Source organism: Vigna angularis, chromosome 9 (genome assembly GCF_016808095.1).
Source record: "Vigna angularis cultivar LongXiaoDou No.4 chromosome 9, ASM1680809v1, whole genome shotgun sequence".
NCBI lineage: Eukaryota > Viridiplantae > Streptophyta > Magnoliopsida > Fabales > Fabaceae > Vigna > Vigna angularis.
This window is the reverse complement of record NC_068978.1, coordinates 19,105,027-19,132,402: the sequence shown is the minus strand read 5'-3', so window position 1 is coordinate 19,132,402 and position 27,376 is coordinate 19,105,027. Positions and strand designations below refer to the sequence as shown.

Here is a 27,376-nt window from a genome sequence, read left to right as displayed (position 1 = left end):
AATTTCGTGAAAAGATTATTCTTCACTCATATCATTAATTACAGATCTGAACCAATCAAACTAATAACCAGCATGTTTAACTCATATGGTAAACTTTTCAGTCAAATCCAACGGTTAATGAGGCGGAAATCATAATTTTTGTATAAATGATCCAAAAACATAAATTAAGCAATATTGAGATCCCTGAGAAGATACGAAATTAATATCTCTAAATCTGTAACTCCGATCTAAAATCCGAACGGTCGAAGTATGCCACTATCTCTTAGAAACAACATACTAACATTTCAGATTAATCTAACGGTTATCTAAGTAGATATGGAGATTGTACCGAGGTAACTCAGAGACAGAAATTTAAGTGGTTCTCGGTTAAACTCAAAGGCATAATGAATTCCTCTAAGCACAGACATCTAATTCCAAATCTGAACGGTCAAGATCACTTAATATGTCTTATGAACTACATACTAAAGTTTGGGCTCAATGTAACGGTAGATGAAATATATATGAAACTTTTACCATGATAACTTAAGAACAGAATTACAGTGTTCATCAAATATTTCACACTTTCGAAATTTCTTTCTCTAAACATAGACCTTCAATTACAAATCCGATCGGTTAAATTGTAGTAATATATCCTAAGAATCATATATCCAATTTTCAGGTTGATCTAACAATCAAATAGGTCAGAATCTATATTTTACCAAGGGAACTTAGTAACAGAACTGCAGGGGTAATTAATTTACTCAAACATGCAGGATATATATCTCCCAGTACAAACTTCGAATTACAAATCCGAACGGTCAAAGTGTATTAATATGGCTTATGGATCATATATCCAATTTTGAGGTTGATCTAATGGTCAAATAAGTCCGAATCTATAGTTTACCGAGACAACTCAGTAACAGAATTAGAGGGGTAATTAATTTACTCAAACATACAGGATTTATTTCTCCAACTATAGACTTCTATTTTCAAATCCGAACGGTCAAAGTGGAGTAATAGGTCTTAGGATTCACATATTAAAATTTTAGCTAAATCCAACGGTGAAAACAATTAATAGAAAGTTTTCACCACAGTAACTCGAAATTAAGAAATTATAATCATGAAAACCAAATTTTACACAAGTCAATAGATAATTACCATTGCCAAAATTTAACATATTCATACTCATATTCATGATCATAACAAGAAAGGATTAGCTCCCCTACCTCTTTTCCAATGAAGATTTTCCAACTCTTGATGCTTTAAATCTCAAGCTTCCTCCTTTGCTTACTTCCAACAACAATCTCTCCTAAGTTTTAGTTTGTGTTCTTAAGTTTTATTAAGGTAAGAAACCATGTATTTAACCTTGAAATCAGCAGCCTACCTTAGTGTTTGGTGGTTCCTACCACAAAGAAACCACTACCCCTTAGTCTATGCTTAATGATTACCACACCATTATTTCTACTTTTGTAAGTTTGTCCTATTTGGTTTCATTGGGTAGAAGTTTGGAGTGGAGTCAACATTTCAAAGTTACTAGGTGAAAAGAAATGCATCATGAGTGAACGGGAAAAAGAAGATAAAGTCTCATTATGGAAGAGAGAAAATTAATATGTTATATTTTTCATTAGTCAAAATAATGAGTATTTTTACTATAGAAAACTCATATACTAGATGTATATTCTAACTTGACAAAATATTGATATACTCTAGTTATACAATAGATTAAAATAAAATATTAAAATCATATATTCAATATTTTAACATCATATTATTATCATATAACAATAAATATTTAATAATTATGCAACAAAATGAAATAACACATCTTATCACAATAATTTTGGGTCAAACAACTTTCACTATACATTTTTCACATCATAATTAATTATTCAAAACCACAACAAATATAAATTATTATTTTTTTTTAATGGGTCTTACAAAAAACATACTCAAATTTTATTTATTTCATTAAAGATATAATTGATATTGAAAGACTACGGGATGTGACAATAAAACATGTTAAAACAAAAATAGTTATCTAGAGTCACAACAAATAAAAGCTTATGTAAATTAACATCTTTAATTGTAATTTTAGTCTTCTTAATTTCTCACATATAATTTTAGTTGTCTACTTTTTATCATAACTTTCATCTCTCAATTAGCAAACAATATTTTTTTGTCCAATGTTTAATTCAAAGTTTCTTTTTTATTGGTTTAATTAATATTTGCATTTAAACTATTCGTTAAGATACTATTAAAAAAAATTTAATTAATTAAAATATAAGTAAATAAATAAAAAATATACTTAATTATGTATAAAAGTTATGAATTTTCAAAGATCTGATATCAAAATGGTTCATCATAAATTAATATGTATATAAAAAGAAATTATAACTAATTATGGTCTAATAATTTATATTTATTAATTTTAAAATAATGACTACTTTTGAAACATATGTTGTATATTTTATTTTAATCTAAATTTAAGTATGTGTCTCTTCTACAAGGTGCATTCCTTAAAGAGCATGAGACTAACATGTTTTTATTTTAATCTAAATTTAAGTACGTGTCTCTTCTACAAGGTGCATTCCTTAAAGAGCATGAGACTAACATGTTTTTATTCTACTTGTCATGAAATGGATACGCAATGGTTTTTAACTGTCATAGATATAAACTTTCCCTATCCCTTTTTCATCCTTGCGAATGAGAAATGCGAGGTAAAGAAGATGCATTGAAGAAAAAGAATAAAGTAAAATCAAAATCATAATCGTTTCATTTAATGAAATAATTGTCATATAGATATTCAAAACATACATTATTGCTCCAAGTTAAAAAGAATACTTAGTGTAAAACAATTCTCACTCTATATACACATAAACTCAATGAACAAATAAATAAAGAATAAAACGTGTAATCCTTTACTCAGTTGTTTGAACCTTGGTAGCTCCATCATCTCCTGCAGCCAAGTCTGGTTTGATCTCCTCCAGTTGCTGCAGAACTAGGTGTACTTCAGGCCTAGCAGCAGGAGATGGATCAACACAATGCAGTGCTAATTTCAATGTGTTAAGCAGTTCATCCCCTATGGCTGGTGCATCCCTCATGAGTTCCAAATCAAACACTTCATTAGTCCACTCTTCCTTCACTATGGAGGCAACCCATTGGGGTAAGTCCATGCCATTGGTTGGCTCCCCAGGTGGCTTTCCAGTTAGGAGTTCCAACATGATAACACCAAGACTGTACACATCAGTCTTTGTGTTAGGCTTCTTGGTCTTTGAAAGCTCTGGTGCGTTGTAGCCAAGGCTTCCTGCAGTGGCAATGATGTTGGTGTTGGCAGAAGTTGTCATCAGCCTTGAGAGACCAAAATCTGTTATGTGGGCTTCTGTTTGCTCATCCAATAGTATATTGCTTGATGTGAGGTTCCCATGAACAATGTTCTCTTGGCTATGGAGGTAGCTCAAGCCCCTAGTCACTCCAATCATTATCTTCATCCTTGTTGGCCATTCAATAACAATTTCAGGCCCACGAGCTGCATTTGTTAGAATCAGATAAATCATAACACAATCAGTATCAGAAGCAATGACACAACACTATATAATCACTCTTTAGTACTTACAATGCTGGAATAATTCATTTATTAATTTCAGAAGCAATGCCACAACATATTCTCTAATTACTGTCAAGTACTCACCATGAAGAATTCATGCATATCTTAAATATATCATATCAGCATCAGAAGAAATGACACAACATTACAGGATTTAAAAACTCTACTGAAACGAAATTCTAATTACAATTGTAAAGTTTAGATATATCAAATACCAGTATCAGAAGCAAAGGCAGAGTCAGTTTAAAGATACTTACCATGAAGGAATGATGCTAGACTTCCTTTTGTCATGTAATCAAAGACAAGAAGCTTCTCTCCTTTTGGTCCTAAATAGTAGGCTCTAAGTGCTAAGAGATTTGGGTGTCTGATTTTGCCAAGTGCAGCAACCTCAGTTTCAAACTCCTTCTGCCCTTTAGTAGTTTTTTCCCTCAACCTCTTCACAGCAACTTGGTTACCATCTTCCAATGTTGCTTTGTATGCTGTTCCATATGCACTTTTTCCCATTATCTCCGCAGTTGCACACAAAAGATCATCAGCAGTAAACACAAAAGGCCCATCAAAGTGAACTAGTTTCCCACCAGCTTCACCTCCTGCTTCAACCTCACCACCAGCTGAAGCACCTTTCTCAAGACTCCTAGCAGATGCTGCAGCCTTAGCAGCTTTGCCACTCTTTCTGCTTGAAGCAGTTCTTCGCCTGATCAAACAACACAACAAAAAGCAGCACAGTAATAACAGAATCAACAGAAGAACACCTGCTACTATGAGGATTATGTCCTTGGTGCTTAGTTTTCGGTGGTGAGGCTTAGAAAGAGATTGTGGTGATTGAGCTGGAAGATTATGAGGAGGGGGTGAAGAGCATGGTTTTGAACTGATATACCCACATAGCTCAAGATTCCCTACGAAAGAGCTAGCATTGAATCTTTTGGAAAGTAGAGATGGGACAGGACCAGATAGGTTGTTGTAAGAGACGTTGAATGAACTGAGATGCGCAAGTTTAGTAAAGGAATCTGGGATTCCTCCAACTAATTTGTTCTCAGAGAAATCAATTTGGCTAATGCTTGAGATGTTCCCTATTGTTGGTGGGATTTTGCCATCAAGCTTATTGTTCTTCAGGTTAAGCACAGAAAGGTTGTGCAAACTGTCCAAAGAATCGGGAATATGGTTTGCAAGTTGATTGCTATTTAGGTTCAATGAAACTAGAGAAGAGAGATTAGAGAAGCTAGCAGGAATGCTGCCATTGATGGCATTGTTTGAAAGATCAAGAATTTGAAGCCTAGAAAGTGCACCTAGTTCACTTGGAATAGGCCCTACAATCAGGTTATGACTCAAAGAAACATTTTCAAGTAAAGCTAGCTTGCCTAGAGAAACTGGGATGATTCCAGAAATGAGATTGTGATCAAGGGTCAAAACCTGAAGCTGGGAAGCTTTCTTCTTTCCAGCTCCACCCCAAGAATCTGGGATAGAGCCAGAGAGGTTGTTGTGTTGAAGGGCAAGAATGGTTAGAGAAGGAGACATGGTTAAACTGCTAGGAATGGATCCAGAAAGTGAGTTGAAGCTCAAATTGATCCGAAGCATCCTAGTAGATCTCGCTAAACTGGGAGGGATTTTACCACTGAGGGAATTGTTGCTAATATCAAGAGACTGAAGCATTGGACAATTGCCAAGGGAAGGAGGGATAGAACCTGAAAGCTTGTTATTGAAGAGATAAACCCCTCTAAGGTTGGGAAGGAGGCCAAGTGACAAAGGAACTGGACCAGCAAGAACATTGTCATGAAGACTGAGCTTCCTAAGAGACTGAAGTTGGCCAATTTTCTCAGAGATCCTGCCACCTAACCCTCTCCAAGGAAGCTGAATTGCAATAACCTCACCATTCACACACTTGATTCCTGCCCACCCAGAACAAGCACCTAGACCACTGTCATTCCAGCTCTTGAGAACCCCTTTGAAGTCAATTAGCTCATTCTTAATAGCCCTCAGGGCTTGAAAATCAGCCTGAGTAACAACCACCCCATCCCACAACTGCCCTGAAACAGGCTGAATGACAGAAGCCAAAGCTTGCAAAAGAAACACAAAAGAAGCTAAGCAAATAAAACCACCACCCCCAACACCTTTGTGGTTCCTCCTCCTATGACCATATGAAGCAAAAGAGAGGTTAACCTGAAAAGGGTCTGTGAAGAAATCTTTGGCATGACAACTGTTGTGTCCCATGAAAGTGGTAAGTGGGAACTTAGAACAAACAATGGCTAAGCAAAGAAAGTAAGACAGACACAAACAGGTTCTACTTTCACTCTCTCTTTAGGCTCACACCTCTCAGACAGACTCAGCTCAGATAACAGTAGTAGTGGTATAATACTAGTACAATGAAGAACAACGAGGAAGATCTAAATACTAACACAAGAAAGCGGAGAGTGAAAAGAGAGGGACTACAGTTCTGAAAAAGGCATGTGAGTGAAGAAAGGTGCTGGTGGGGTTTAAGGATGAAGAGAGATAAATGAAATGAGGTGGTGGTCATGAGTAGAATGAGTCAAAGGTTGCAATTTTCTTAATCCTAACGGCTAGTTTTACTTCATTGTCTAAATTATCATAACTGCTGCTGCATAACGGGTTGGGTTGGGACATTAGAAGACCAAGCAGAGATGAGATGTGATATGGGGTTTCCTTCTCCAACGGCTACATTGCATTGGATTTAGTTTTGGATGCATTACATTTTCTAAGGGTCCCATTCTTTTCCTCGTTCTACTCCTCAGTGTGACTCCTCATCATCAACATTATTATATTCTCAGAAAATATGTCACCAAAGACAAAAACTTTAATTACCTAAACTACCCTTCCATGAGTGAGTGTTGTAAACCCCACAACCCACAAGCTGCAGTTAACAAAAAATAAAATAAAAAACTAAAAAAAGTTTAAAATGATAAATTTTAGATATTTCAAAAATCATTTATGACAACATAATTTGCATATTATGTGAACTAAACTTAGAATAATGATAATATGACACACTTTTATATTTATTTGATATATAATACAGAGATAAAATAGTCATAAAAATATTAAATTTTATAAATTTTTAAAATAGAAGAAAATAAAAAATAAATAAAAATAATGTCAAATAAATATAAAATATTTAGACGTGTTAAAGAATATTTTTCCCAATTTTAAATATCCATATAAATACCCAGCTTGATGAGGGCAAAAGTGAGAACAGATGAAACTATGTTTTTCTTCTTTTACTTTGTGATTTTTTTGGGTCATAAAGAAGGTGTTTAACTAGGGCATCTTTCTGGCAATGGTGTGTAATGTACTGCGAGTAGGGACATCAAAGTGACAGATTGTGCACCTTATGCTTTCATAATTCACAGATCTGTGGAATAGAACACATTATTAGCTTGAAAAGGTGGAGCACAAAACAAACAAGAGTTGTAAATTGTGTTACGTTGGGGCAAAAGTATATTGGGGTGTCAGTGTCACATTCATTATTTTGTTGCAACGAATTGATTTTATTATGTTTTGGAAACAGCACGGGGAAGAAGTAAACTAGAAGAAATTCAAGAATTAAGAGGATTAATTGAGGATTAAGGCATTGTGTTCGACTTTTTCAACTAACAAACAAAATTTTGAGATGCAAAAGCTAGATAGTGATAGTGTTTATAGCTTCAATTACATTACATTTATATTCATTGTTAAAAAAATATCTATTAATTTTTTAAGCTACGCGTTAAATAATTTCTTAAAGACACTGCAGTAACAGTTAAAATTAAATTACTTCAGTAATTAATTGCATGTCTAAACTGAGAACATTATCTGCTTGAATTTATTTGATGAAAAGTAATTTTAAAATAGTTAATTAGAGAAAATTTGTCAATCTCAATGATTATATTTAACTATTATTTTCCTTGTAAAAATGGAAATAAGTTTCACTTTAAAAAAAATGTCAACTAACTTGTAGTATTAGAGGAAAAGAGTGATCTATTTTGGTATTCAGGTAGAAAATTTTCCCATTTCCTTATGCAAGAAAAAGGTCATAGGAATAACTTTCTCTTCTAATTATTAACTCGCTGCTCCAATTCAAGTCAAAATGCAAATATGACTAGTAATACCTTTGGCCATGCTTAATTATCAGATACCCATATATAGATTTTACTTTTAATTCTTCTAATAGTTATGTTTGTTTAAAAAAAATTATTTTCTTGATAAAATAATTACTTCTAAACAATTTTTCTATATTTCGACAAACTGGTTTTAAAAAATTGAAAAAAAAGAAAGGAAAACCTCTTTTCTTACTTTCCTCTTTGAGTTATTTTTAATATAAGTTGGAAAAAAAAGAAAATATTTTTTTTAAATTATAAACAATGATGTTACGTGAGGAGGAGACGAATTAGTATCCATTTTAGGAGTCGAAGTTGATTGGGTTTTCACGTTTCAATTATTCATTATCACTAATTAGTCAACAGTACTTTAAAACTTCTTTGGAATGCGATTTGTGCAAATTTTGATAAAGAAAACTAAATGATATTTTAACAACATGATAACATTTTGACACGGGCCACGTGTCAAAATGTGATTGGTGCACGTGGAAAAAAATTCCAGAAATTAGAATGACGTGGAAATTGAAATTTGGGAGCAAGGGTTTCAAGTTTTGAGGATTAATTTTCAGTCTTCAGATTTTGAATCTAAGACTTTGTTAGAGAGAGAAGCAGAAGCTTGTGAGAGAGCGCAGCCGAGAGAGACTCCGTCTTCCTCCGACCCAGCCACCCATCCAGGCGTTTGAAGTCTGGAATCGTCCCACCCACTTCCTTCCTTGTAGCGTAGGGGTGCGTTGCTCGCCGGCTCTGGAACTATTCGCGAACCCTAGAGAGAGTTTGTCTACCTCCGACCCAGTCACCCGTCGATGCGTTTTGAGTCTCAAATCCTCCCACCCGCTTCGTTGAGTGTAGCGTAACAGTGCGTTGCTCGTTGGAGTGTCGCCTCTAGAACTATTCGCGAACCCTAGACAGAGTTCATCTACCTCCGACCTACCTACCCATCGACACGTCTTTTGACTAGGTTGATTCCGTGGAGCGTCGCGTTGTGTTGTCCGTCGGAGTTCCGCCGTTGCCACTATTGTCTGATCCGTTGATCGACGCGTTTTGGGCTACCGTTGTTGTCGTGTACCGACCCACCCAGTCTGTCTTCCGTGGAAGGTCATGGTCCTTTTTTAGGCTTTTTTTGTCGTCATGGATTGTATTTTGGTTGGATTGGCGTAGATGGATTGCATAAAAGAAGGAGGTTATAACAATGTAAGTAGATATAATGTTTTGAAAATTGATTTGTTTGTTTGTAAAGAGTTTTTTGATGGTTTATATTTTGAAATTGAATTGTAGTTGCGTTTGCAGCCATGGTCCGACACAAAACCTATAGTCGACATTAATGGTATACTTCGAGAAATTGATAGAACACGTATCGGGGAGACTTCATTCAAGTGGTGTCTTTATATGAACAACCCAATTGAGTTATGCACTCCGCCGTTGAAGGAAAGGGTTACACGTTGGGTTGGGCGCAATGAATGTTTTTTTTTGAAGCAACGAATGGTACCATTTATAATTGGCGATGTTTGCATGGGTCTAGGGTTGGGTGTTGGTGGTTTAGATGTCAATTTTGATGATAACTTTGGTGGTGTTGTATGTCAACAATTTTGTTCAAAGTCATTTATTGTAAAAGATGTCATAATTAGGATAAAGTTGTTAATACAAAATAATGACATGGATGTTGATTGTGTGTGTCGTTTGTATATTTTAGTTTGTTTTATTGTTTTTTACTTTCCTAGACATTCAAAGGCAGTTAGTAACATGCCTTTTACAATATTAGATAAATAGTTTAGGAAATGCATCAAGGATGATAAGGCAACGTGACATAAAGGACTCCGCAGGCCTGAGTGGCAATGTAGCAGTGTTGCAAGTAACAATTTTAAATATTCTTTTAATTTTAATGTGGATGGAATTTGTTTATTATATGATTATCGTTTTGGTTAATTTATAATTGTTATTTTTTGAAGAATTGTTTTGAATTTTGTGATGATGCGACATGATGACATATGTGATTATTTTGTTGAAAGAGTTGTTTCTGAAATTTGCGGTCAAACATTTTCCACCCAGGAGTGTCATTCTTTTGGACCTAGGAAGCAGCTTGGCAACATGGTAATAATGAAATATGGTGTGATTATTGTTGTTATATTTTATATGTTGGTTGAAATATGTTTTATGAAGAAGTTGTTGGTTTTGTAGGAGATTTTGTTTGCCATAACCGTGTTCATGTTCTTTGAAAGAAGGAGTACTGGAGTAGTGAAAAGGATATGTTTTAGTCCATTATATGCGGTTGGTAAAAATAATTGTCATTTTATGTTGTAAAAATTGTATTGACATGACAAATGAAAGCTAACTATGTGATTTTCTTTCAGAGCCATGTTTTAGTTTACTCAAGAAAGAAAAAGATTAATCGCAAAGTTTGGACATTGAATGAGTACTCTAACTACTTCCATTCCGATATCATTGGATTTGATGACATTGTTAATGTTGAATTTGTTAGTGCAATCAAATTTCATACAATGTACTTTGATTCTATGTTGATGGTTTTTTGTACAATTGTTGACACACATTTTTTTGTTGTAGTTGTTTGTCCCAATTATCCATGACGATCATTAGTGGTGCTACGTTGTGAAGATTCCATCACTTCACATGTTTGCACTGGACTCTTTTGGGCACAAAAGAAAAGAACGAAAAAATATTGACAATGTTATTGTATGTGTAGTAATTAAAGTTTACTTTGTAATTATAAATTCGTAGAGTTGTTTGGATAGTGAAGGGAACTATGTTGTTTTGCAGGCACAAAATCTTGCATTGTTTTTTGGACATTTGTTGAATGGTTCCGAAGAAAAGACATCGTCGTTGGAGGTAGAACACTTACAGACTCCAACCCAACCAAACTTGTAAGTTTGTAATGTTAATTTTTGTAAATGTAATATTTTATTGTTTGATTGATATATTAAATATGAATATTGTTTTGTTGGACTTTGTTTGTTGTAGATTTAATTGTGGAGTAATTTTGTTTTAAAAATTATGGAGTTGTGGGATGGCATTGAGAAATACGAAGGCAACACAATGCCCACTTACACAACTGTAAGTTGTAAAAATTATCATGTTGTGGAGTTTTGATAGAAGTGGTGCATTTTATTTATATGTTGTGCATTATTGTCTTTGCAGGAGGAACTGCAACAAGTTAGGGAGAAATACGTTTGTGATTGGATTTTAGATGTGGACAATGCGCAGAGGAATCAAGTGTTGCAAGACTTAGGCATTATGTAGAATGTTGGGAAATAGTGATTTTGTCAATGTTATAACTGGGTTGTTTAGAACTTTTTCAATATGTGCTGATGCTGATTGAACATACTTGAAGTTAAAAATGTTGACAAAAAAATAGTTGTTACATTTATTCTTAATGAAATTTGAAGGTAAGAATGTGGATTGTTTACAATGCTTGCACTGTAGTCTCCAGTCAAATTGGATGTCATTATTAATGAAATATTATATGTACAGTATGTAAAGTGGCCACGAATTTGTTAATAAATAAAGTGTGTGTCATGGTCGTAGTTCACCTTCCTGTGCAATACCTTAGCCTGAAGTACCCACTTATTTTGCCTTTGGTACCAGTTTCTCTTCTGCACCATGATTTTTAATAAAAAAGGTTTTTTGCCCACAAATTTGTTAATAAATAAAGTAAAAATTTGTTCCACATCACTTGTAAGTGGAAAAATTATGAGAAACAAATTAGGCACTCCAAAATGTGTGTCATGGTCATAGTTGACCTTCATGTGCAAAACCTTAGTTTGAAGTACCCACTTATTTTGCCCTTGGTATCACTTTCTTTCCTGCACCATGATTTTTAATAAAAAAGGTTCCTTGGCCCCGAATTTGTTAATAAATAAATTAAAAATTGGTTCCACATCAGATGTAAGTGAAGAGAAAATTATGAGAAACAAATTAGGCACTCAAAAATGTGTGTGGTAGTCTTAGTTGACCTTTTTGTGCAAAACTTTTGTCTTAAGTACCTACTTATTTTGCCCTTGGTACCAGTTTCTTTCCTGCACCGTGATTTTTAATAAAAAAGGTTTTTTGCCCACAAATTTGTTAATAAATAAAGTAAAAATTGGTTCCACATCACTTGTAAGTGGAAAAAGTTATGACAAACAAATTATGCACTCCAAAATGTGTTTCATGGTCATAGTTGACCTTCGTGTGCAAAACCTTAGACTAAAGTAACCACTTATTTTGCCCTTGGTACCACTTACTTTCCTGCATCATGATTTCTAATAAAAAAAAAGTTTTTCGCCCACAAATTTGTTAATAAATAAAGTAAAAATTGGTTCCACATCACTTGTAAGTGGAAAAAGTTATGACAAACAAATTAGGCACTCCAAAATGTGTGTCATGGTCATAGTTGACCTTCGTGTGCAAATGCTTAGACTGAAGTACCCACTTATTTTGCCCTTGGTACCAGTTTCTTTCCTACACCATGATTTTTAATAAAACAGGTTCCTTGGCGACAAATGTGTTAATAAATAAATTAGAAATTGGTTCCACATCAGTTGTAAGTGGAGAAAATTATGACAAACAAATTAGGCACTCCAAAATGTGTGTCATGGTCATACCTTCATGTGCAAAACCTTAGACTGAAATACCTACTTATTTTGCCCTTGGTACCAATTTCTTTTCTGCACCATGACTTGTATGTCTACGTTTTGAACTTGTAATAATGACTAACATCTTCATAAACCTTAAATTTGAACAATGATGGTAATTCATGATAAAAAAAGCACACAACTTGTTTAAGTTTTGTGAACAAAACAAATGTATGTTCCAAACAAAGCTGGGATCAAAGTTCATATAAGTGGGCACTTACCTTATAACTTATGCACACCACGGTACACTACCTTTTTCATAAAGGTTATCAACTTCTAATATTCAGCATTTTGTGCACCAATATTCAATTTAAAGAACGATGCTAAATTATGATGAAAAAAAAAACACCCTAAGTCCCCACATTGTGTTAAAAAAATTAAAAAAAAAAGTACCTATAAAAACACGAATGGGATCATAGTTGAATTAAGTGGGGACTTACGTTATTACTTATGCTCAACACGGTAACCTCAGTTCTACATCAAGGTAATCAACTTCTAATATTGACTAATATGTCAAAAGACATTCAATTTCAACAATCATGCTTTATCACGAAATCAAGTACCAATTCCATAATCAATTCATTTCAACAACCATGGTCCAACATCAACAAAACATCCTTCAAATTCAACATCCTCAACATACAAACTTCATTTCAAATAACTATGTATCATGTTCATACAAACTTCATTTCAACTACCTTGCTCTATCATCAACTATACACCTAAAGGAAAATTATGACCTTGGTCATATTTTTCCAATGTTTTCAAAATCAATCAAGTTTGTTAACATGATACCATACATCATAATATTAAGTAACATTTACATTTCCTATTGTAATATAACTTATTGAACTACTCATTGTTTTCTTCTACTATCTGCAATATAAGGAGTTCTTTTTACCATACTTTCAATCCGTATTCGGGGTTGCGCTTTCGTACGATCGTACATTGTGCTTTGTTTCATTTGAAAACGACCTTCAAATGATGTTGAACCGGTGTACTTTGACAACAATCTTCACTTCCCCACAATGGTTCTTCCACAAAATCTTCTCCCTTATCTTCATTTTTGGCTTCAACCAACTTTCTTATATCATCAATACTACTTTGCTTGTCTGCAATAACCCGTGTTTGTTCTTCTACAACAGAAATTAATTTCTCCTTATCTCCTCTATTTTGCTTGTTAAATGGAACACCATATTTCACAACAGCGTCTTTCACCATACCATAAGAAAGCTTCTCTTTCAACACACCAACATCAATAACAACCTGCAATGTCATTAACATATTTGATTTCATCAAACACAAAACATAAATTACTTTGTACCAACACATTCCTCTAATCAACAACTACTCACCGATCCCTTTGCCAAAGTAGTTTTTATAAACTTCTCCCCAATATTTATATCAATCCAGTTTAACAACCTAGGGAATTTTGTTACCGGGTACTGTACGTTGACTTTGAAGTCACAAAATGGTGACAAAACCATACCTGTGAATTCTTAATCCAACAGCAATCACATTAAGAATGATGAAAAATAATAGCAAATAATTGTCTTTCATTAACAATTACATAACAAACTTCTATCTACAACAAGTGAGCACATCCTTGAACATGAAAATGACTTTTACTTGTTTGATTCTTCATTGTTGTTGAAGCACTAGATACACTTTCAACAAAGTATTGAAAGACTAAACTGCCCCAATTGTACTTACCCACACACCTCAACTCCCAAACAAGGTCAAACAAAATTGGAAATACTACTCCACTTCCATTGGGAAGCAAGAACTCTGATATCCCTACCAATATATACAAGCTGCAAAAATGTTCTGTTAGAAAATTTTCATGTTCCTCTAACAAAAAGTTATATATCATGCTCACATCTACTTTCCCATCAGGGAAGTACTCCCTACAAACACCACGATGTCCAACTTTATTTAAATCTATCACTTCACCAACAACAGGCAACCCTAAGGATAAACATACATCAAATTCAGTAAACTCAATAACTTTGTCACCAAAATAAAACCCACCAATGTTATCTACCCATCGACCACATAACTCAGATAACAAATTCCTATCTATCTTAATACAATCTGGCAAGTATAACAACCAACAAAAATAGTCTTCTCAATGTAATCCTTTTGTTCAGAAGTCAATCATTTGTTCAAATCACCTATGAACTTGGTCTTGCAGAAGTGTCTAAACACTAACTGCATACAAAGTCATGCTTACTACTTCAATACATCCAAACAGTAAATATATGGAAATCAAATATAACCCTACATACCTTGTTACTCGTATGAGCACCTTTACTCTGTTCACCAAGTTCCTCTATCACACTACACCAAGACCAAACAACGATAAATAATATATCAATAACACGCATAAAAAAATGTAACCCAAAATCGACCCTCAAAATACTAAATAAACAAAACACACCAACGCTGAAAGGATTGCAACGCTTCAATCTAACGGCGGCACTCCGCCGGACTTCAAACCCCAACAACTAACACCGACAGCTCAAACGACACCGGAACAGCCACAACGCGTCCTTTTGGCAGCCCGTTCCAATAGCGGTAGCCCAAAACGTGCCGGTCAACGGATCAGACAATAGTGGCAATGACGGAACTTCGGCAGACAACACAACGCGACGCTCCACGAAATCAACCTAGTCGAAAGACGCGTCGATGGGTGGGTGGGTCGGAGGTAGACGAACTCTGTCTAGGGTTCGAGAATAGTTCCAGAGGCGGCACTCCAGCGAGCAACGCACCACTACGCTACACTCAACGAAGCGGGTGGGAGGATTCGAGACTCAAAACGCATTGACGAGTGGCTGGGTCGGAGGTAGACGGACTCTCTCTAGGGTTCGCGAATAGTTCCAGAGCCGGCAAGGAACGCACCCCTACGCTACAAGGAAGGAAGCGGGTGGGACGATTCCAGACTTGAAACGCCTGGATGGGTGACTGGGTCGGAGGAAGACGGAGTCTCTCTCGACTGCAATCTCTCACAAGCTTCTGCTTCTTTCTCTAACAAAGTTTCAGATTCAAAATCTGAAGACTGGAAATTAACCTCAAAAACTTGAAACCCCGCTCCCAAATTTCAATTTCCACGTTCTAATTTCTGAAATTCTTTTCCACATGCACCAATCACATTTTGACACGTGGTCCGTATCAAAATATTGTCAAAAATTGTTGTTAAAGTATCATTTTCGGAAATAAAAATAGCGAGGGAGAGATGTGAAATGTACTGTACCATAACCCTAATCTAATGCATTTAGCATCTATTTTGTCCGTATTTTATGAGTTATAATTTTTAGATTTGATTTAGTTTCACTAGTAAAAAATTGGGTTTTTACAGCGCACATTATGCCACGGTTCACAAGAAACCGCAGCATAATGGTGCGCGGTGGCAGTTTTGTAAATAAATCGAAGGAATATGCCGCGGTTCAGAGGGGAACCGCGGCATATACTCCAGTCAACCATCCCCTTTGACGCCACGTCTGAAAAAAAATTAAATAACAGCCTATATGCCGCGGTTCTATGGAAAACCGCGGCATATACCCCTGCCAATTTATTGCAGGGGCTGACTGAGTCAGAGAATTTCAGAAGTTACAGGGGTATATGCCGCGGTTGTGAGAGTAACCGCAACCTATTCTCCTACCTGAAATAAATTTAAAATGAATTTGAAATATTTAGAGGAATATACCGCGGTTGCCGCCGAACCGCGGCATATAGTTGAAAAGTAATTTAAAAAATGCCATCTTATACCGCGGTTGCCGCCGAACCGCGGCATATAGTTTAAAAATAATTTAAAAAATGCCATCTTATACCGCGGTTAAGTAGTGAACCGCGGTAGATTCCCCAGTCAGAGTTAAAAATAAAAACTTTGGAACAGAATCGTCTTGTTCGCGCAGACGCTCAACAACTTCGAGAATCAGTTTTTATGCACTTCGATTGAAGTCTTTCATTTCTTGACTGGAACGCTGTTTTTGGATGATGAATTAAGAGTTGATTTTTACTTCTATTTGCTGATTTACTCATGGCCACTTTATTTTGAGAATGAAGCAAGCTGGTAGGTGAAGTGTGTGGATGCACACGACCCTTTTCATTTTTGCTGGAGAAGCTTTATGCTTGGAAGCAGGGAGAAAGTGATGATTCAGAGTGTGAAGAGATGATGGAGAAGAGAAGCACGGTCACGGTCACGTGTGAACTGGAAGCACTGTCCTGGAGTGCTCCTTTCGTGAATGAGCGTTCTTTCTCTTCAATTTGAGATGCGGTGATTGATTGGGAGAAAGAGAAACACTTGTGCACAGAGATGGAATGAGAAGTAGATTATGTGGTAGTAGGTGCTGTCACATGCAGGGGAATATGCCGCGGTTGTAACCCCAACCGCGGCATATAGTGGACAAATTTTTTTTTTTTAAAAAAAGGATTTAGGCAGCGGTTCTTTGGACAACCGCGGCATATTCCGCAACCTATATACCGCGGTCATAACCGCGGCCTAAAGTCTCTGACTTACTACCGCGGCTGAATATGCCGCGGTTCGTAAACCGCGACGTATAGTGAAAAATAACCGCGGTAAAAGCCCCTTGCTGCACTAGTGTTTAAACGTACGTATCAAATTTAATAGATTAAATAAAAAATAATATAATTTAATTTAGGTTCAATTTTTTTAAGTTTCATTTAACTAATTCTTTTAGAATTTTTACACTAATTTAAGTATATTTTCAAAACTCTAACGCCGAGATTTCCTTTTCTTTTTCCTTTTCTAAAACAATTCCCTCGCAACTTTAGATAAGATTATAAAAAATTATTCAGCTTTATATTATCGATACATTCTAATTATTGTGTTATTATAATATAAAGAAAATAAGATAATTGTGAAAAAAAATAATTAATTAAAAAATTAAAATAATGTGCAATATTCCAAAATATATAGTGTTTCTGCTGAACTGGAACGGGGAAGACTCCTGCCGCCTCAGTCTTGAAACACTCCTTCTCCTGCGGTTGACGCTCCTTTCCTCGCCTCTACGCTTCTCTTCCTGCTGCCGGTCTCTGGTGCAATGGGGGGTGGACCTGCAATGAAAACTCCGACGCTCAAGTCAGAATGGGTTTTTATCAGTCTATCATTCTTATTAGAATAGATGCATACCTTCTCTTATTTATCTGATTTTAGGGAATATTCCCTCATCATGCACAGTCCACTGAGAAGGTAATGAAATGATGATGTTTAGTAATGGCTGGCGCACTAGAGGTGGAGGGACCCACCACTCGTAGCTGCTACCCCTTTAGGTGAACGGGAGACCCCTCCACTTTCTCCTTCAATTATTTGCCAATCACTCATGGGAGCACTCGATCATTATCTTCTTAGTTGTTTATCAAGGCTGATCGGTGAAGACTTGTCGAGACCGACCGAGTAACACCTTGTCGAGACAGACTTGTCGAGACCGAGCGGAAGGCTTGTCGAGACCGACCGCGTGAGACCATGTCGAGACCGAGCGGAAGGCTTGTCGAGACCGACCATGTAAGGCCCTGTCGAGACCGAGCGGAAGGCCCTGTCGAGACCGACCGCGTAACACCTTGTCGAGACAGACTTGTCGAGACCGAGCGGAAGGCTGCGTGAGCTTTGTCGAGACCCAAGCTTTGTCGAGACCGAGCGGAAGGCTTGTTCGAGACCGACCGCGTAAGGCCCTGTCGAGACCGAATGGAAGGCTTTGTCGAGGCCGACCGCGTGAGACCATGTCGAGACCCAAGCTTTGTCGAGACCCATAGTAACATAAGCCCCCCAAGTCTGAGTTAATCGTTTGGTTTTTAGCCGAACGGTTAACTATAAGACTTATGAGTTTGAGGTTTGTTCCCCTTGTTTTAAAGAGTTTGATCTTGGTGCTTCAATTTAGAGTTTACCTCTTATCCGAGCAGAATTCGTCGTTCGGTCTTCATATATTTATAGAGGAGTTTACCTCTTATCCGAGCGGGATTTACCGTCGGTCTTCAAATATTTATAGAGGAGTTTACCTCGGGATTTACCGTCGGTCTTCAAATATTTATAGAGGAGTTTACCTCTTATCCGAGCAGAATTTACCGTCGGTCTTCAAATATTTATAGAGGAGTTTACCTCTTATCCGAGCGGGATTTACCGTCGGTCTTCAAATATTTATAGAGGAGTTTACCTCTTATCCGAGCGGGATTTACCGCTCGGTCTTCAAATATTTATAGAGGAATTTACCTCTTATCAACTTTCATTTAATATGATTTTATTTAGCTTCTTCGGGAGCAATTGATCGTCCTCAATTAGGTTCTTATAAGAACGTAAGTTAATAACAAAAGCATGGATCAAATGAGATTGAATTTAAACATGACAATAGTAAAATTGTTGATACTTCTTTTTAGTTAATCACTCCACGAAGCGACTGTTCCCGACTACGACTGGGACTGCGACTATAGCCATGCCGTCGTTCGTCTTTCCTGCTCGACCGGTCGGGGTTCCTTCTCGAATATCCCTCCTTAGGGGGGTCGTATCTTGCTTCCTTTATATACCTTCGTAGATGTCCTGCCCTGATAAGATTCTCTATTTCATTTTTTAACGTGATGCAGTCTTCTGTATTATGTCCATGGTTTTGGTGATACTGGCAACTTCTTCTTTCGTCTGCATTTCTTGGAGATGACTTCCTTAAAGGTGTGATAAGTTCCGCTCTAAAGGCTTCTTCAAGAACCTTTGCTCTGGGTGCATTGAGTGTCGTATAATGATGAAACTTGAATGGCCTGGGAAACTCTCTATTCTTATCGTTATTGCCGAACGGTCGTTTGCCGTCCTTTCCACTTCCGCCTGTATCTCCTTCTTGCTGTCGCTTCTTCTGCGTCAAGCGCATTTCCTCCATTCGGATGAATTCAGTTGTTCGGTCTTGGAGTTCCTCCATCGTTTTTGGCGGCCGTGCATACAATTTCTCCGCAAAATATCCTGGTCTCATACACGAAGGCAGATTATTAATAATAAAAGATTGATCTACCTCTCTAACTCGTCGCGCTGTTTCAGTATATCTCTTCATAAAGGCCTTCAAAGTTTCTCCTTTCTCCTGCTTAGTGTTTATTAAATCCACTGGTGTTACCTCCTGTTTTCGATTGGACGCATATTGTCTCCTAAAGAGGTCTTCCACAGTAGCGAAGCAATCCACTGAGTTGGGAGGAAGAGTATGGTACCATTCCAAGGCCTCTTCCTTTAGTGACAATGAGAATGCTCTACACATGATAGGGTCACTGTCTGTATAGAATGCCATTGAATTACTGAACGTTCTTAAATGGTTGTCCGGATCAGCCGAACCATCATACTTATCTAATACGGGGGGAGTCCTTTCAGGCATTGGCGTCTGCATGATCGTTATCGTGAAAGGCAATAGACTGGTTGGTCGGGCGACCTGCAAGGGTGTCGGTTCCCCTTTAGCTCGACCGTTCGGACTGACATAATTGTGGCTTGCCTCATTGGCGTTTTCCCGATTCGTGGCGGACCGCTCGGGAGGTTCCCGTTCGGCCCTTAGCGCCCTCATCTCCCCCTCATGCTTCCGCCGCATCTCTTGCTGAGTGTGTGCATGCGCTTGTATAATCTGCGCCTGTGCTTCAATCTGGGCCTGCAACTCTCTTATTAAATCTCTGGTACTCTGCTCCTCCATATTTCTTGTGGTTACCATTGGGTGTCTTCAATCTCTGGTTTTATGTGGTTTCATGGGGATGCCACTCGTCCCCACAGACGGCGCCAAAATGTTTCTGCTGAACTGGAACGGGGAAGACTCCTGCCGCCTCAGTCCTGAAACACTCCTTCTCCTGCGGTTGACGCTCCTTTCCTCGCCTCTACGCTTCTCTTCCTGCTGCCGGTCTCTGGTGCAATGGGGGGTGGACCTGCAATGAAAACTCCGACGCTCAAGTCAGAATGGGTTTTTATCAGTCTATCATTCTTATTAGAATAGATGCATACCTTCTCTTATTTATCTGATTTTAGGGAATATTCCCTCATCATGCACAGTCCACTGAGAAGGTAATGAAATGATGATGTTTAGTAATGGCTGGCGCACTAGAGGTGGAGGGACCCACCACTCGTAGCTGCTACCCCTTTAGGTGAACGGGAGACCCCTCCACTTTCTCCTTCAATTATTTGCCAATCACTCATGGGAGCACTCGATCATTATCTTCTTAGTTGTTTATCAAGGCTGATCGGTGAAGACTTGTCGAGACCGACCGAGTAACACCTTGTCGAGACAGACTTGTCGAGACCGAGCGGAAGGCTTGTCGAGACCGACCGCGTGAGACCATGTCGAGACCGAGCGGAAGGCTTGTCGAGACCGACCGCGTAAGGCCCTGTCGAGACCGAGCGGAAGGCCCTGTCGAGACCGACCGCGTAACACCTTGTCGAGACAGACTTGTCGAGACCGAGCGGAAGGCTGCGTGAGCTTTGTTGAGACCCAAGCTTTGTCGAGACCGAGCGGAAGGCTTGTTCGAGACCGACCGCGTAAGGCCCTGTCGAGACTGAGTGGAAGGCTTTGTCGAGACCGACCGCGTGAGACCATGTCGAGACCCAAGCTTTGTCGAGACCCATAGTAACATATAGTTTTAAATGTATTAAAATATAAAAATTACATATTTTTAAATTAATTGGGTATTAACCTCTCTATAAATATTTCTAACTAAATTGAAAGTTAAAAGATACACAAATAAAGACTTTTTCATCTTTAATCTATAAGAAATATAATAAGTTTAATATTAAATATGCTAAAGATTACATATTTCATTCATTCTAGATATATAATGATTTTATACTTATAGAATACTCGTGTTACGTTGAAGTATTAACATAAGTCATCTAGCAACCTTCATAATATGGTAAATTCTTCCAATTAAGTGTTGATGACTTTTCTTTACCAACTTGGTGGTAGAAATTTCTATTGATTCTGACCTTTCAATACAATTATTTATTTATTTCAATGTATCATTAAAATTTGAATATTTCATTAAATCTAGTGACTTAACACACATCAAAATATCAATAGTATTTCTTTAGACTTTGTTCACTTGAATGAATTTGGGAGAGAGTGATAAAGAGATTTTAGAAAAAGTCCAAAACTTAAGAAGTTTTGAGAAAAAAAAATCACAAATGAATATTTTTTGTTCTTAGCAAATTTGGGACAAGTTATTTCCGAGGTGGACTGACCAAATTGTCAATGTATATGAGTTCAAAATCAAAAGAAAATCCACCTCCAAGAACTATGTCGCATTCGCAGAAAATATTTTGAGTAAGTATATAAGTCAAGAATGATTATTTGATAAATGTACTCCTTGTGATAACATGTATATATAGGCTTTTTAGGCTTGTTAATACGTAGAATATAATAACAAATATGATAAATGAATTTTGTTAATCATGAATAATTCTATTTATATCATTTAATCTGAAATATATTCTCAATTATTATTTTTTTCTTATTTTAAGGAGGTCAATATTTTATTTGGATCTCATACTTGAATCATATTCTTATTGGACCATTTTGGATCTGACAATAATAACATAATTTGGATCACATAGGTACATAAATTTCTCAAACTTGAAAGTTAACTTTTGAAGGTGAACCAAATTATTAAACGAACGAGTTTATGTTATTCTTAGCCTAATGTTAAATTGTATTTAGTGTTTTAAATATATTTGACATAAGATTGACTCATTATTTTTTGACATTGCTAGTTGTTTTTATAACACGAGATCAATTATATATTTTTGACACATTGGCTATTTTTCCAAGCACAAGATCAACAACTTATTTCCACACATTATTGGCCATTGAGCACAAGATTAGTGTTAGATACCTAATGTTGTATTTAATTTGTTCATAATTTGAGCCCTTTTAATGTATTAAACTGAGGGATTTTTTATGAATCATGATTATTTCCTAGGGTTATGCCTCGAAAGACCTTTTCACCTCTAGACACATGGCTATTTTTTATTGGAAGTTTCAAATTTACAAAAGACGAAAAGCCTAAACGTTCCTTGCCGCCATTTGCGAAACGTCTCTCCTTCTACCCAAACTCTTCATCCTCCTTCCCTTTATATTTCTCATTTTGGATTTCTATTTCATACTTCCTTGCATATTCTAGTTTTTGTACGTCTATGTTCTCATTCCTTTCGTTGTCATCTTTCAAGTTCGCTTCTTCATATGTTTCCTTCTAGGTACGTTCCTATGTCTTCTTATTCCATCTTTGAATTTCCTGGTATGCAACAGCTTGTAATTGATCCAAAGGTTATTACTATTGGGATGATAATTCATCAGTCACACCGATTTCATCCTTAGATCAGGTTCCTCAAACGAACTTCCTCTCCTCTCTCTCCTCCCTCCTTTAAAGGAAAATGTGAAATTGGGGGAAATTTCAATGTCTGAAGAGCCTCCTAAGTAGGGGTGAAGGGCTAAATTTCTCCATCACTAACCCTGAGTACTTCTAGGTTCATGAGAAAGTTGTTAGCTATGCTTTTGACTTCTTTTCCACTCCATCAGTCGAAGATTTGATTTCCTGTTTTAGCATGTGATGAAGAGTTTGTCGAGTTAATAGAGGATGAGTCATGTTCTACAGTAATAGAATATACAAAAAATGTACAAAAAATGCCGGATTGTGTCGATTTTATCTTTGTACATGTTTAAGGACCTCAATATTAAAAAGGATATTTATTGACAATCTTTTTTTTCCTTTAAAAAGTTACCAATCTTTTCTTTTCCTCTAATTCTATGCATAATGATAAAAATAGTTCTAATTGATTCTAAAGTAAGTGATTATTTTAAAAAGATTTATAAAAAAACACTTATTTAAATTTTAACGATCCATTATTTAACTCGTTTCAATAATTACCATTGTGAACATCACTCACTATCCGAGCAGTTATTTAGCCCGTTTCAATAATTATTTAACATATAACTGAGAAGATATAAAACTCTGCAATCGAATTTAACATTGAAGCTCAAAAATCCGTATTATTACACAAATCCAACCTTGCTCGTGCATAAACCAATATTTTTTTCATACGACAGAAATAATGAGATCTAGTTAATGTGTTTTTGAGGTTTAAATGAGAAATATTTTATAAAAATTGAAAAATATGATCACCAGAACAACACAAATAGAACAATGTAACCTGAATACCATAGATAATGTAACGTGAATACCATAGATAATGTAACCTTAATACCATAGATAATGTAACCTGAATACCATAGATAATGAACTCACATATAAAGCCCCATCCCACTTCCACCTAAAAGTTAAAAACCACAAATCTTTTAACAAAAAGTAATGAACGTATACATAATCACATGAACTGAACTATTAGAGGAAAAACAGAACTTGAAAACATCATGTTTAAATCTATATCTAACTCTATGTCACACCAGTTATACGATCTAAGCAAAGAGTGCTATGATGAAATAATACAATGTCAAAAGGTTGAAAGAGAAAAATCAACAGATCCACCGCAATTGAACATTGAAGTATACAGATCATGAGGTTGTCGGCAAAATATATTATAAACACTGAAATATTTCATCACTGGAACCACATTAATGGAACAACATAATTCTGAAAAACAATCCAAGTCCTCATGCAAACACTGTAAGAAATTTTAAACAGCTCGTGAATCACGCAAATGCAGAATTTACAGATTATACCTGACACGAATTCTATCTCGCACAATATACGATGATATCTAGACAGCATTACATCACCAATGTCAATTTCAATGGAATAAAAAAAAAGGCAAGTTAATTCATTGCGAGTGAAAATGAAAAAAGTAATCACCGGAGTACAATATAATTCTTGAGAAGCTTAATGATGCAAGAATAAAACTGAGAAAAATCACAGATCCATCAACCAGATCTTCAAATTCAAACAATCACCAGAGCCACTGAAATCTTACAACATAGTTGCTATACCAATACAAAGTACGGTTATTGATCATACCTTTAACGTTGTTGATCACAAATTTCAAGAAATCAAACAAATCACAGAATGAAATTGATAAAATTGAGAGATCTTGATCGATCAACAAATCACGTATGTAAAAAAGGAAAACACAACAAAGATCCATACATATACCGTGATAATTCTTATTATTCACCCTATGTATAATAAATTTTGTTCATATGGATAAAGGAATTTAAAATAAAATAAAAGAAAAGAAAAGAAACTACATTTCCACGTTCATTCCGCTAAGAGGCACCAAAAATCGACGGATCGGGAGAGGGTATCAGATCTGAGGATTCAGGTAAGAGAGACACTATATTTCCACATTCTTGTCGTTTCGAGGCACCAAAATTCAACGGATCGGGAGTTTCAGATCTAAGGATTCCTCACTCAAACTCGCGCAGACACGGCTGGAACGGCAGTGGCGACAGCGGCGGGGCCGCGGAGGAAGGAGAGGAATCCGGTTGTCTGAGAGGCGTCCTGCTCGTCGAGGAACAGATCCTCAGGCACGCGGAAAGCACCGTGGAGGCAAACGGCGGCGACGCCGAGCATGAGAGCGGAGACGAGGACGGAGCCCACGCTGGTGAGGAACACGACGAAGACGGTGAGCCCGGAGAGGATAGCTAGCGTTTCGAAATCGGAGAACGTTCGGCCAAGGATGACGAGAGGCTGGTCGGAGGGGCGGAAGAGGTAAAGGAAGGTCCAGGAGGCGAGGAGGCCGGCGAGGAGGACAAGGGAGAAGGGATTGGTGAGGAGCGAGATCGCAAGGATCAGCGAAACGACAGCGTAGTAGTTTACACGGAAGTATGAGAAGTTCTTGCGAACTCGGAGTGTGGCTTCAGAGAACGATTCCGGTTTGGAGAAGGCGGAGCGGTCCGCGAGCTCCGCCCAAGGGCGCCGCTGGTCGAGGCCGTGGCGAAGGGAGGTGGATAGGTGATTGATGAAGGCGCGGAAGGCAGGGTTGTTGGCAGGAGCATCCGTCAACACCGCGCCGGGACCTCCTGCGGCGGCGGGTTGGGAGTTGGAGATTGGGAGGACGGGAGGCGCGGAGGTAGCCATGTGTTTAGAGAGAGAAAGAGAGGGAACTGGTTTTAATAGAGAGAGAAAATGTGAGAAGAAAGAGAGAACGTGTTTGTATTTATATTTATGCTTTGTTTTGTTGCTTAGTGGTGAAGTTTAGGAACGCATCACCGACGAAAAACGCAATGGCGTTTGAGGTCCTTCGTCGTCAGTCACACGTCGTTTGCCAAACGCGTTTGTGGGAAGAGCCACGATATATAGTGCTGAAAGTGGGAATTACCCCAAACATTTTCATTTATCTTAGGTCAAAGTCTCACAAATTATGTGGTTTTCTTTCACCCTCTTTCGATAGATGCGCTTTCTTAGAATACTGCCCGCAAATGCTTCATTTAATCGAGTGATTTTATTTTAAGTTTAATTTCATAACTCTCGTGTTAGCCCCAATCCTTTTTATGGTTGACTAGGAAAAACACGTAAATTCGTGTATCAAAAATTTTATTATATTAAAAAAAAATACAATTTTAAGAAAATATATAATTTTATAAATAAATTTCAAAAATAGTATATAATCATTTTTAATTGAAAAATTTATGTAATAATTTTAAGTAAAAAATTATGCAATTAGGATGTTATAAAATACAAATATTTTTTAATTTGTTAAAGAATATAATTCTCTAATTAAAAGATATTGCTAAAATAATTGTCAACACTTGTTAGAAGATATACTAATTTAATTTAATTAAAGATTATACCAAAAGTTATTAAAAAATATAAATTAAGTGTTTATTTTAATACTATTTTTATTTATTTTATTTTGTTACAAGGCGAATATAGGTCGAGTTTACTTTTATACAATAATAACAGAACAAGCATGGCCTTTATTATAAACGAGTATGAGATTCATGTTGTAATAAAATAACGTTCATGCAATTACTTTGCACCTCATGTTCTCTTACGCAATGTAGCAACGTTGTAAATGTCTAAATTGTCCAAGATTTAAATTTATGATTGTAAAATTTATAAATACGTGTTTGATGACTTTATTGAAAATGAATTTTAAGATTAAAAAATACACATTTTTTAATTGTGTAATTTGAAAATTCGAAATTGTATCTCAAATTAAGTCATTCCTAATATATTTTTAAATTTTTAGATTCCGCATCCGAGTTTGTAATTTGAAAATATAGTACATACATCTGAGAATGAATTGATAGATTAAACAATTTAAAAATATATTTTAAATTGATAGATGTGTGGTGCTGGAAGGTGATTTGAGATCTTCTAATTTGGTTAATGGATGTTTTGAAAACATTGGTTCTATTTGGGTGCAACAATTCACATCAATTGGTGGTTTTAAACTAGATTCATGTTATTGAGGCATTTGATCAAATATTTGATCTGTGAAGCGATTGTGATTGAGAATTCAAGAAATATCAAAGTGAGAATCATTCGAGAGTTCAATCATGAAGTGAACAATTCTTGTCAACCCATGTGAAAGGAAAATCTGTTGGGTTGCAATTAAAGAAGAAAAGTAATTCAATTGGAAGCAACTACAACTTTCGTGATAGTAAAATAGCTTGTGTTGCTCAGTTGTTCTTGTTTGCTGGAGTTCGCTTTCATGCAAGTGGTGGGTTCAATCACAACTTTCTACAAGTCACTGTTTCAAATTTTTAGTTAAATATAACTTTTTTTAGATAAAAAATTGTTATAATCTAGCTTTGATTTGAATAATTTTTTTTCACTTTCCAATTTTTTTTAATTCTATTTGAGATAAATTATTAAAAAAAATCAGATTTGAGAATGAATTATGATATTGCACGGATAGAAGTTGAGTGTTAACATTTATATTGAGAAATTTAAAACACAAATTACAATAACAGTGGACGGATGTTTAATGGTTTAATATTTTATTTTGTCCCCATTTTCGTTCGAAAATGTGAAATTAGTCCATCCTTTATAAAATGTGTCAATTACGTCCTCACTTAATAAAATTTGTATCAATGAAATCACTTCCGTTAAATCCGTACAAACGACGTTAATTATTTCTCTCTCTCTTCTACTTGAATAATTAACGC

General features: G+C 36.3%; 3 protein-coding genes across 3 annotated transcripts; all 3 read right to left on the bottom strand.

Moving 5' to 3' along the window:
* Positions 1–2,729: 2,729 nt before the first annotated feature.
* On the bottom strand, positions 2,730–6,196 carry LOC108346277 (probably inactive leucine-rich repeat receptor-like protein kinase IMK2). The gene is made up of 2 exons (XM_017585315.2): positions 3,841–6,196; positions 2,730–3,505 (listed from the first exon to the last, which is right to left on the bottom strand). Exons 1-2 carry the CDS (start codon positions 5,789–5,791, stop codon positions 2,898–2,900), a joined length of 2,559 nt encoding a protein of 852 aa, XP_017440804.2. The 5' UTR covers positions 5,792–6,196; the 3' UTR covers positions 2,730–2,897.
* A 12,486-nt stretch (positions 6,197–18,682) lies between these two features.
* LOC108346609 (uncharacterized) lies at positions 18,683–19,978 on the bottom strand. The gene has a single exon (XM_017585674.2). It carries the CDS (start codon positions 19,976–19,978, stop codon positions 18,683–18,685), a length of 1,296 nt encoding a protein of 431 aa, XP_017441163.2.
* A 4,381-nt stretch (positions 19,979–24,359) lies between these two features.
* On the bottom strand, positions 24,360–25,524 carry LOC108346884 (PRA1 family protein B4). The gene has a single exon (XM_017585945.2). It carries the CDS (start codon positions 25,338–25,340, stop codon positions 24,672–24,674), a length of 669 nt encoding a protein of 222 aa, XP_017441434.1. The 5' UTR covers positions 25,341–25,524; the 3' UTR covers positions 24,360–24,671.
* Between the last annotated feature and the right edge of the window lie 1,852 nt (positions 25,525–27,376).

What these genes read in the sequence shown, in the direction of transcription:
- LOC108346277 (XM_017585315.2), bottom strand. Translation starts at nt 5,791, where the DNA reads ATGGGACACAACAGTTGTCATGCCAAAGATTTCTTCACAGACCCTTTT. An exon ending in TCTAGCATCATTCCTTCATG is followed by an intron (nt 3,506 to 3,840) that starts GTAAGTATCTTT and finishes TAACAAATGCAG; the next exon opens with CTCGTGGGCCTGAAATTGTT.
- LOC108346609 (XM_017585674.2), bottom strand. Translation starts at nt 19,978, where the DNA reads ATGGTAACCACAAGAAATATGGAGGAGCAGAGTACCAGAGATTTAATA.
- LOC108346884 (XM_017585945.2), bottom strand. Translation starts at nt 25,340, where the DNA reads ATGGCTACCTCCGCGCCTCCCGTCCTCCCAATCTCCAACTCCCAACCC.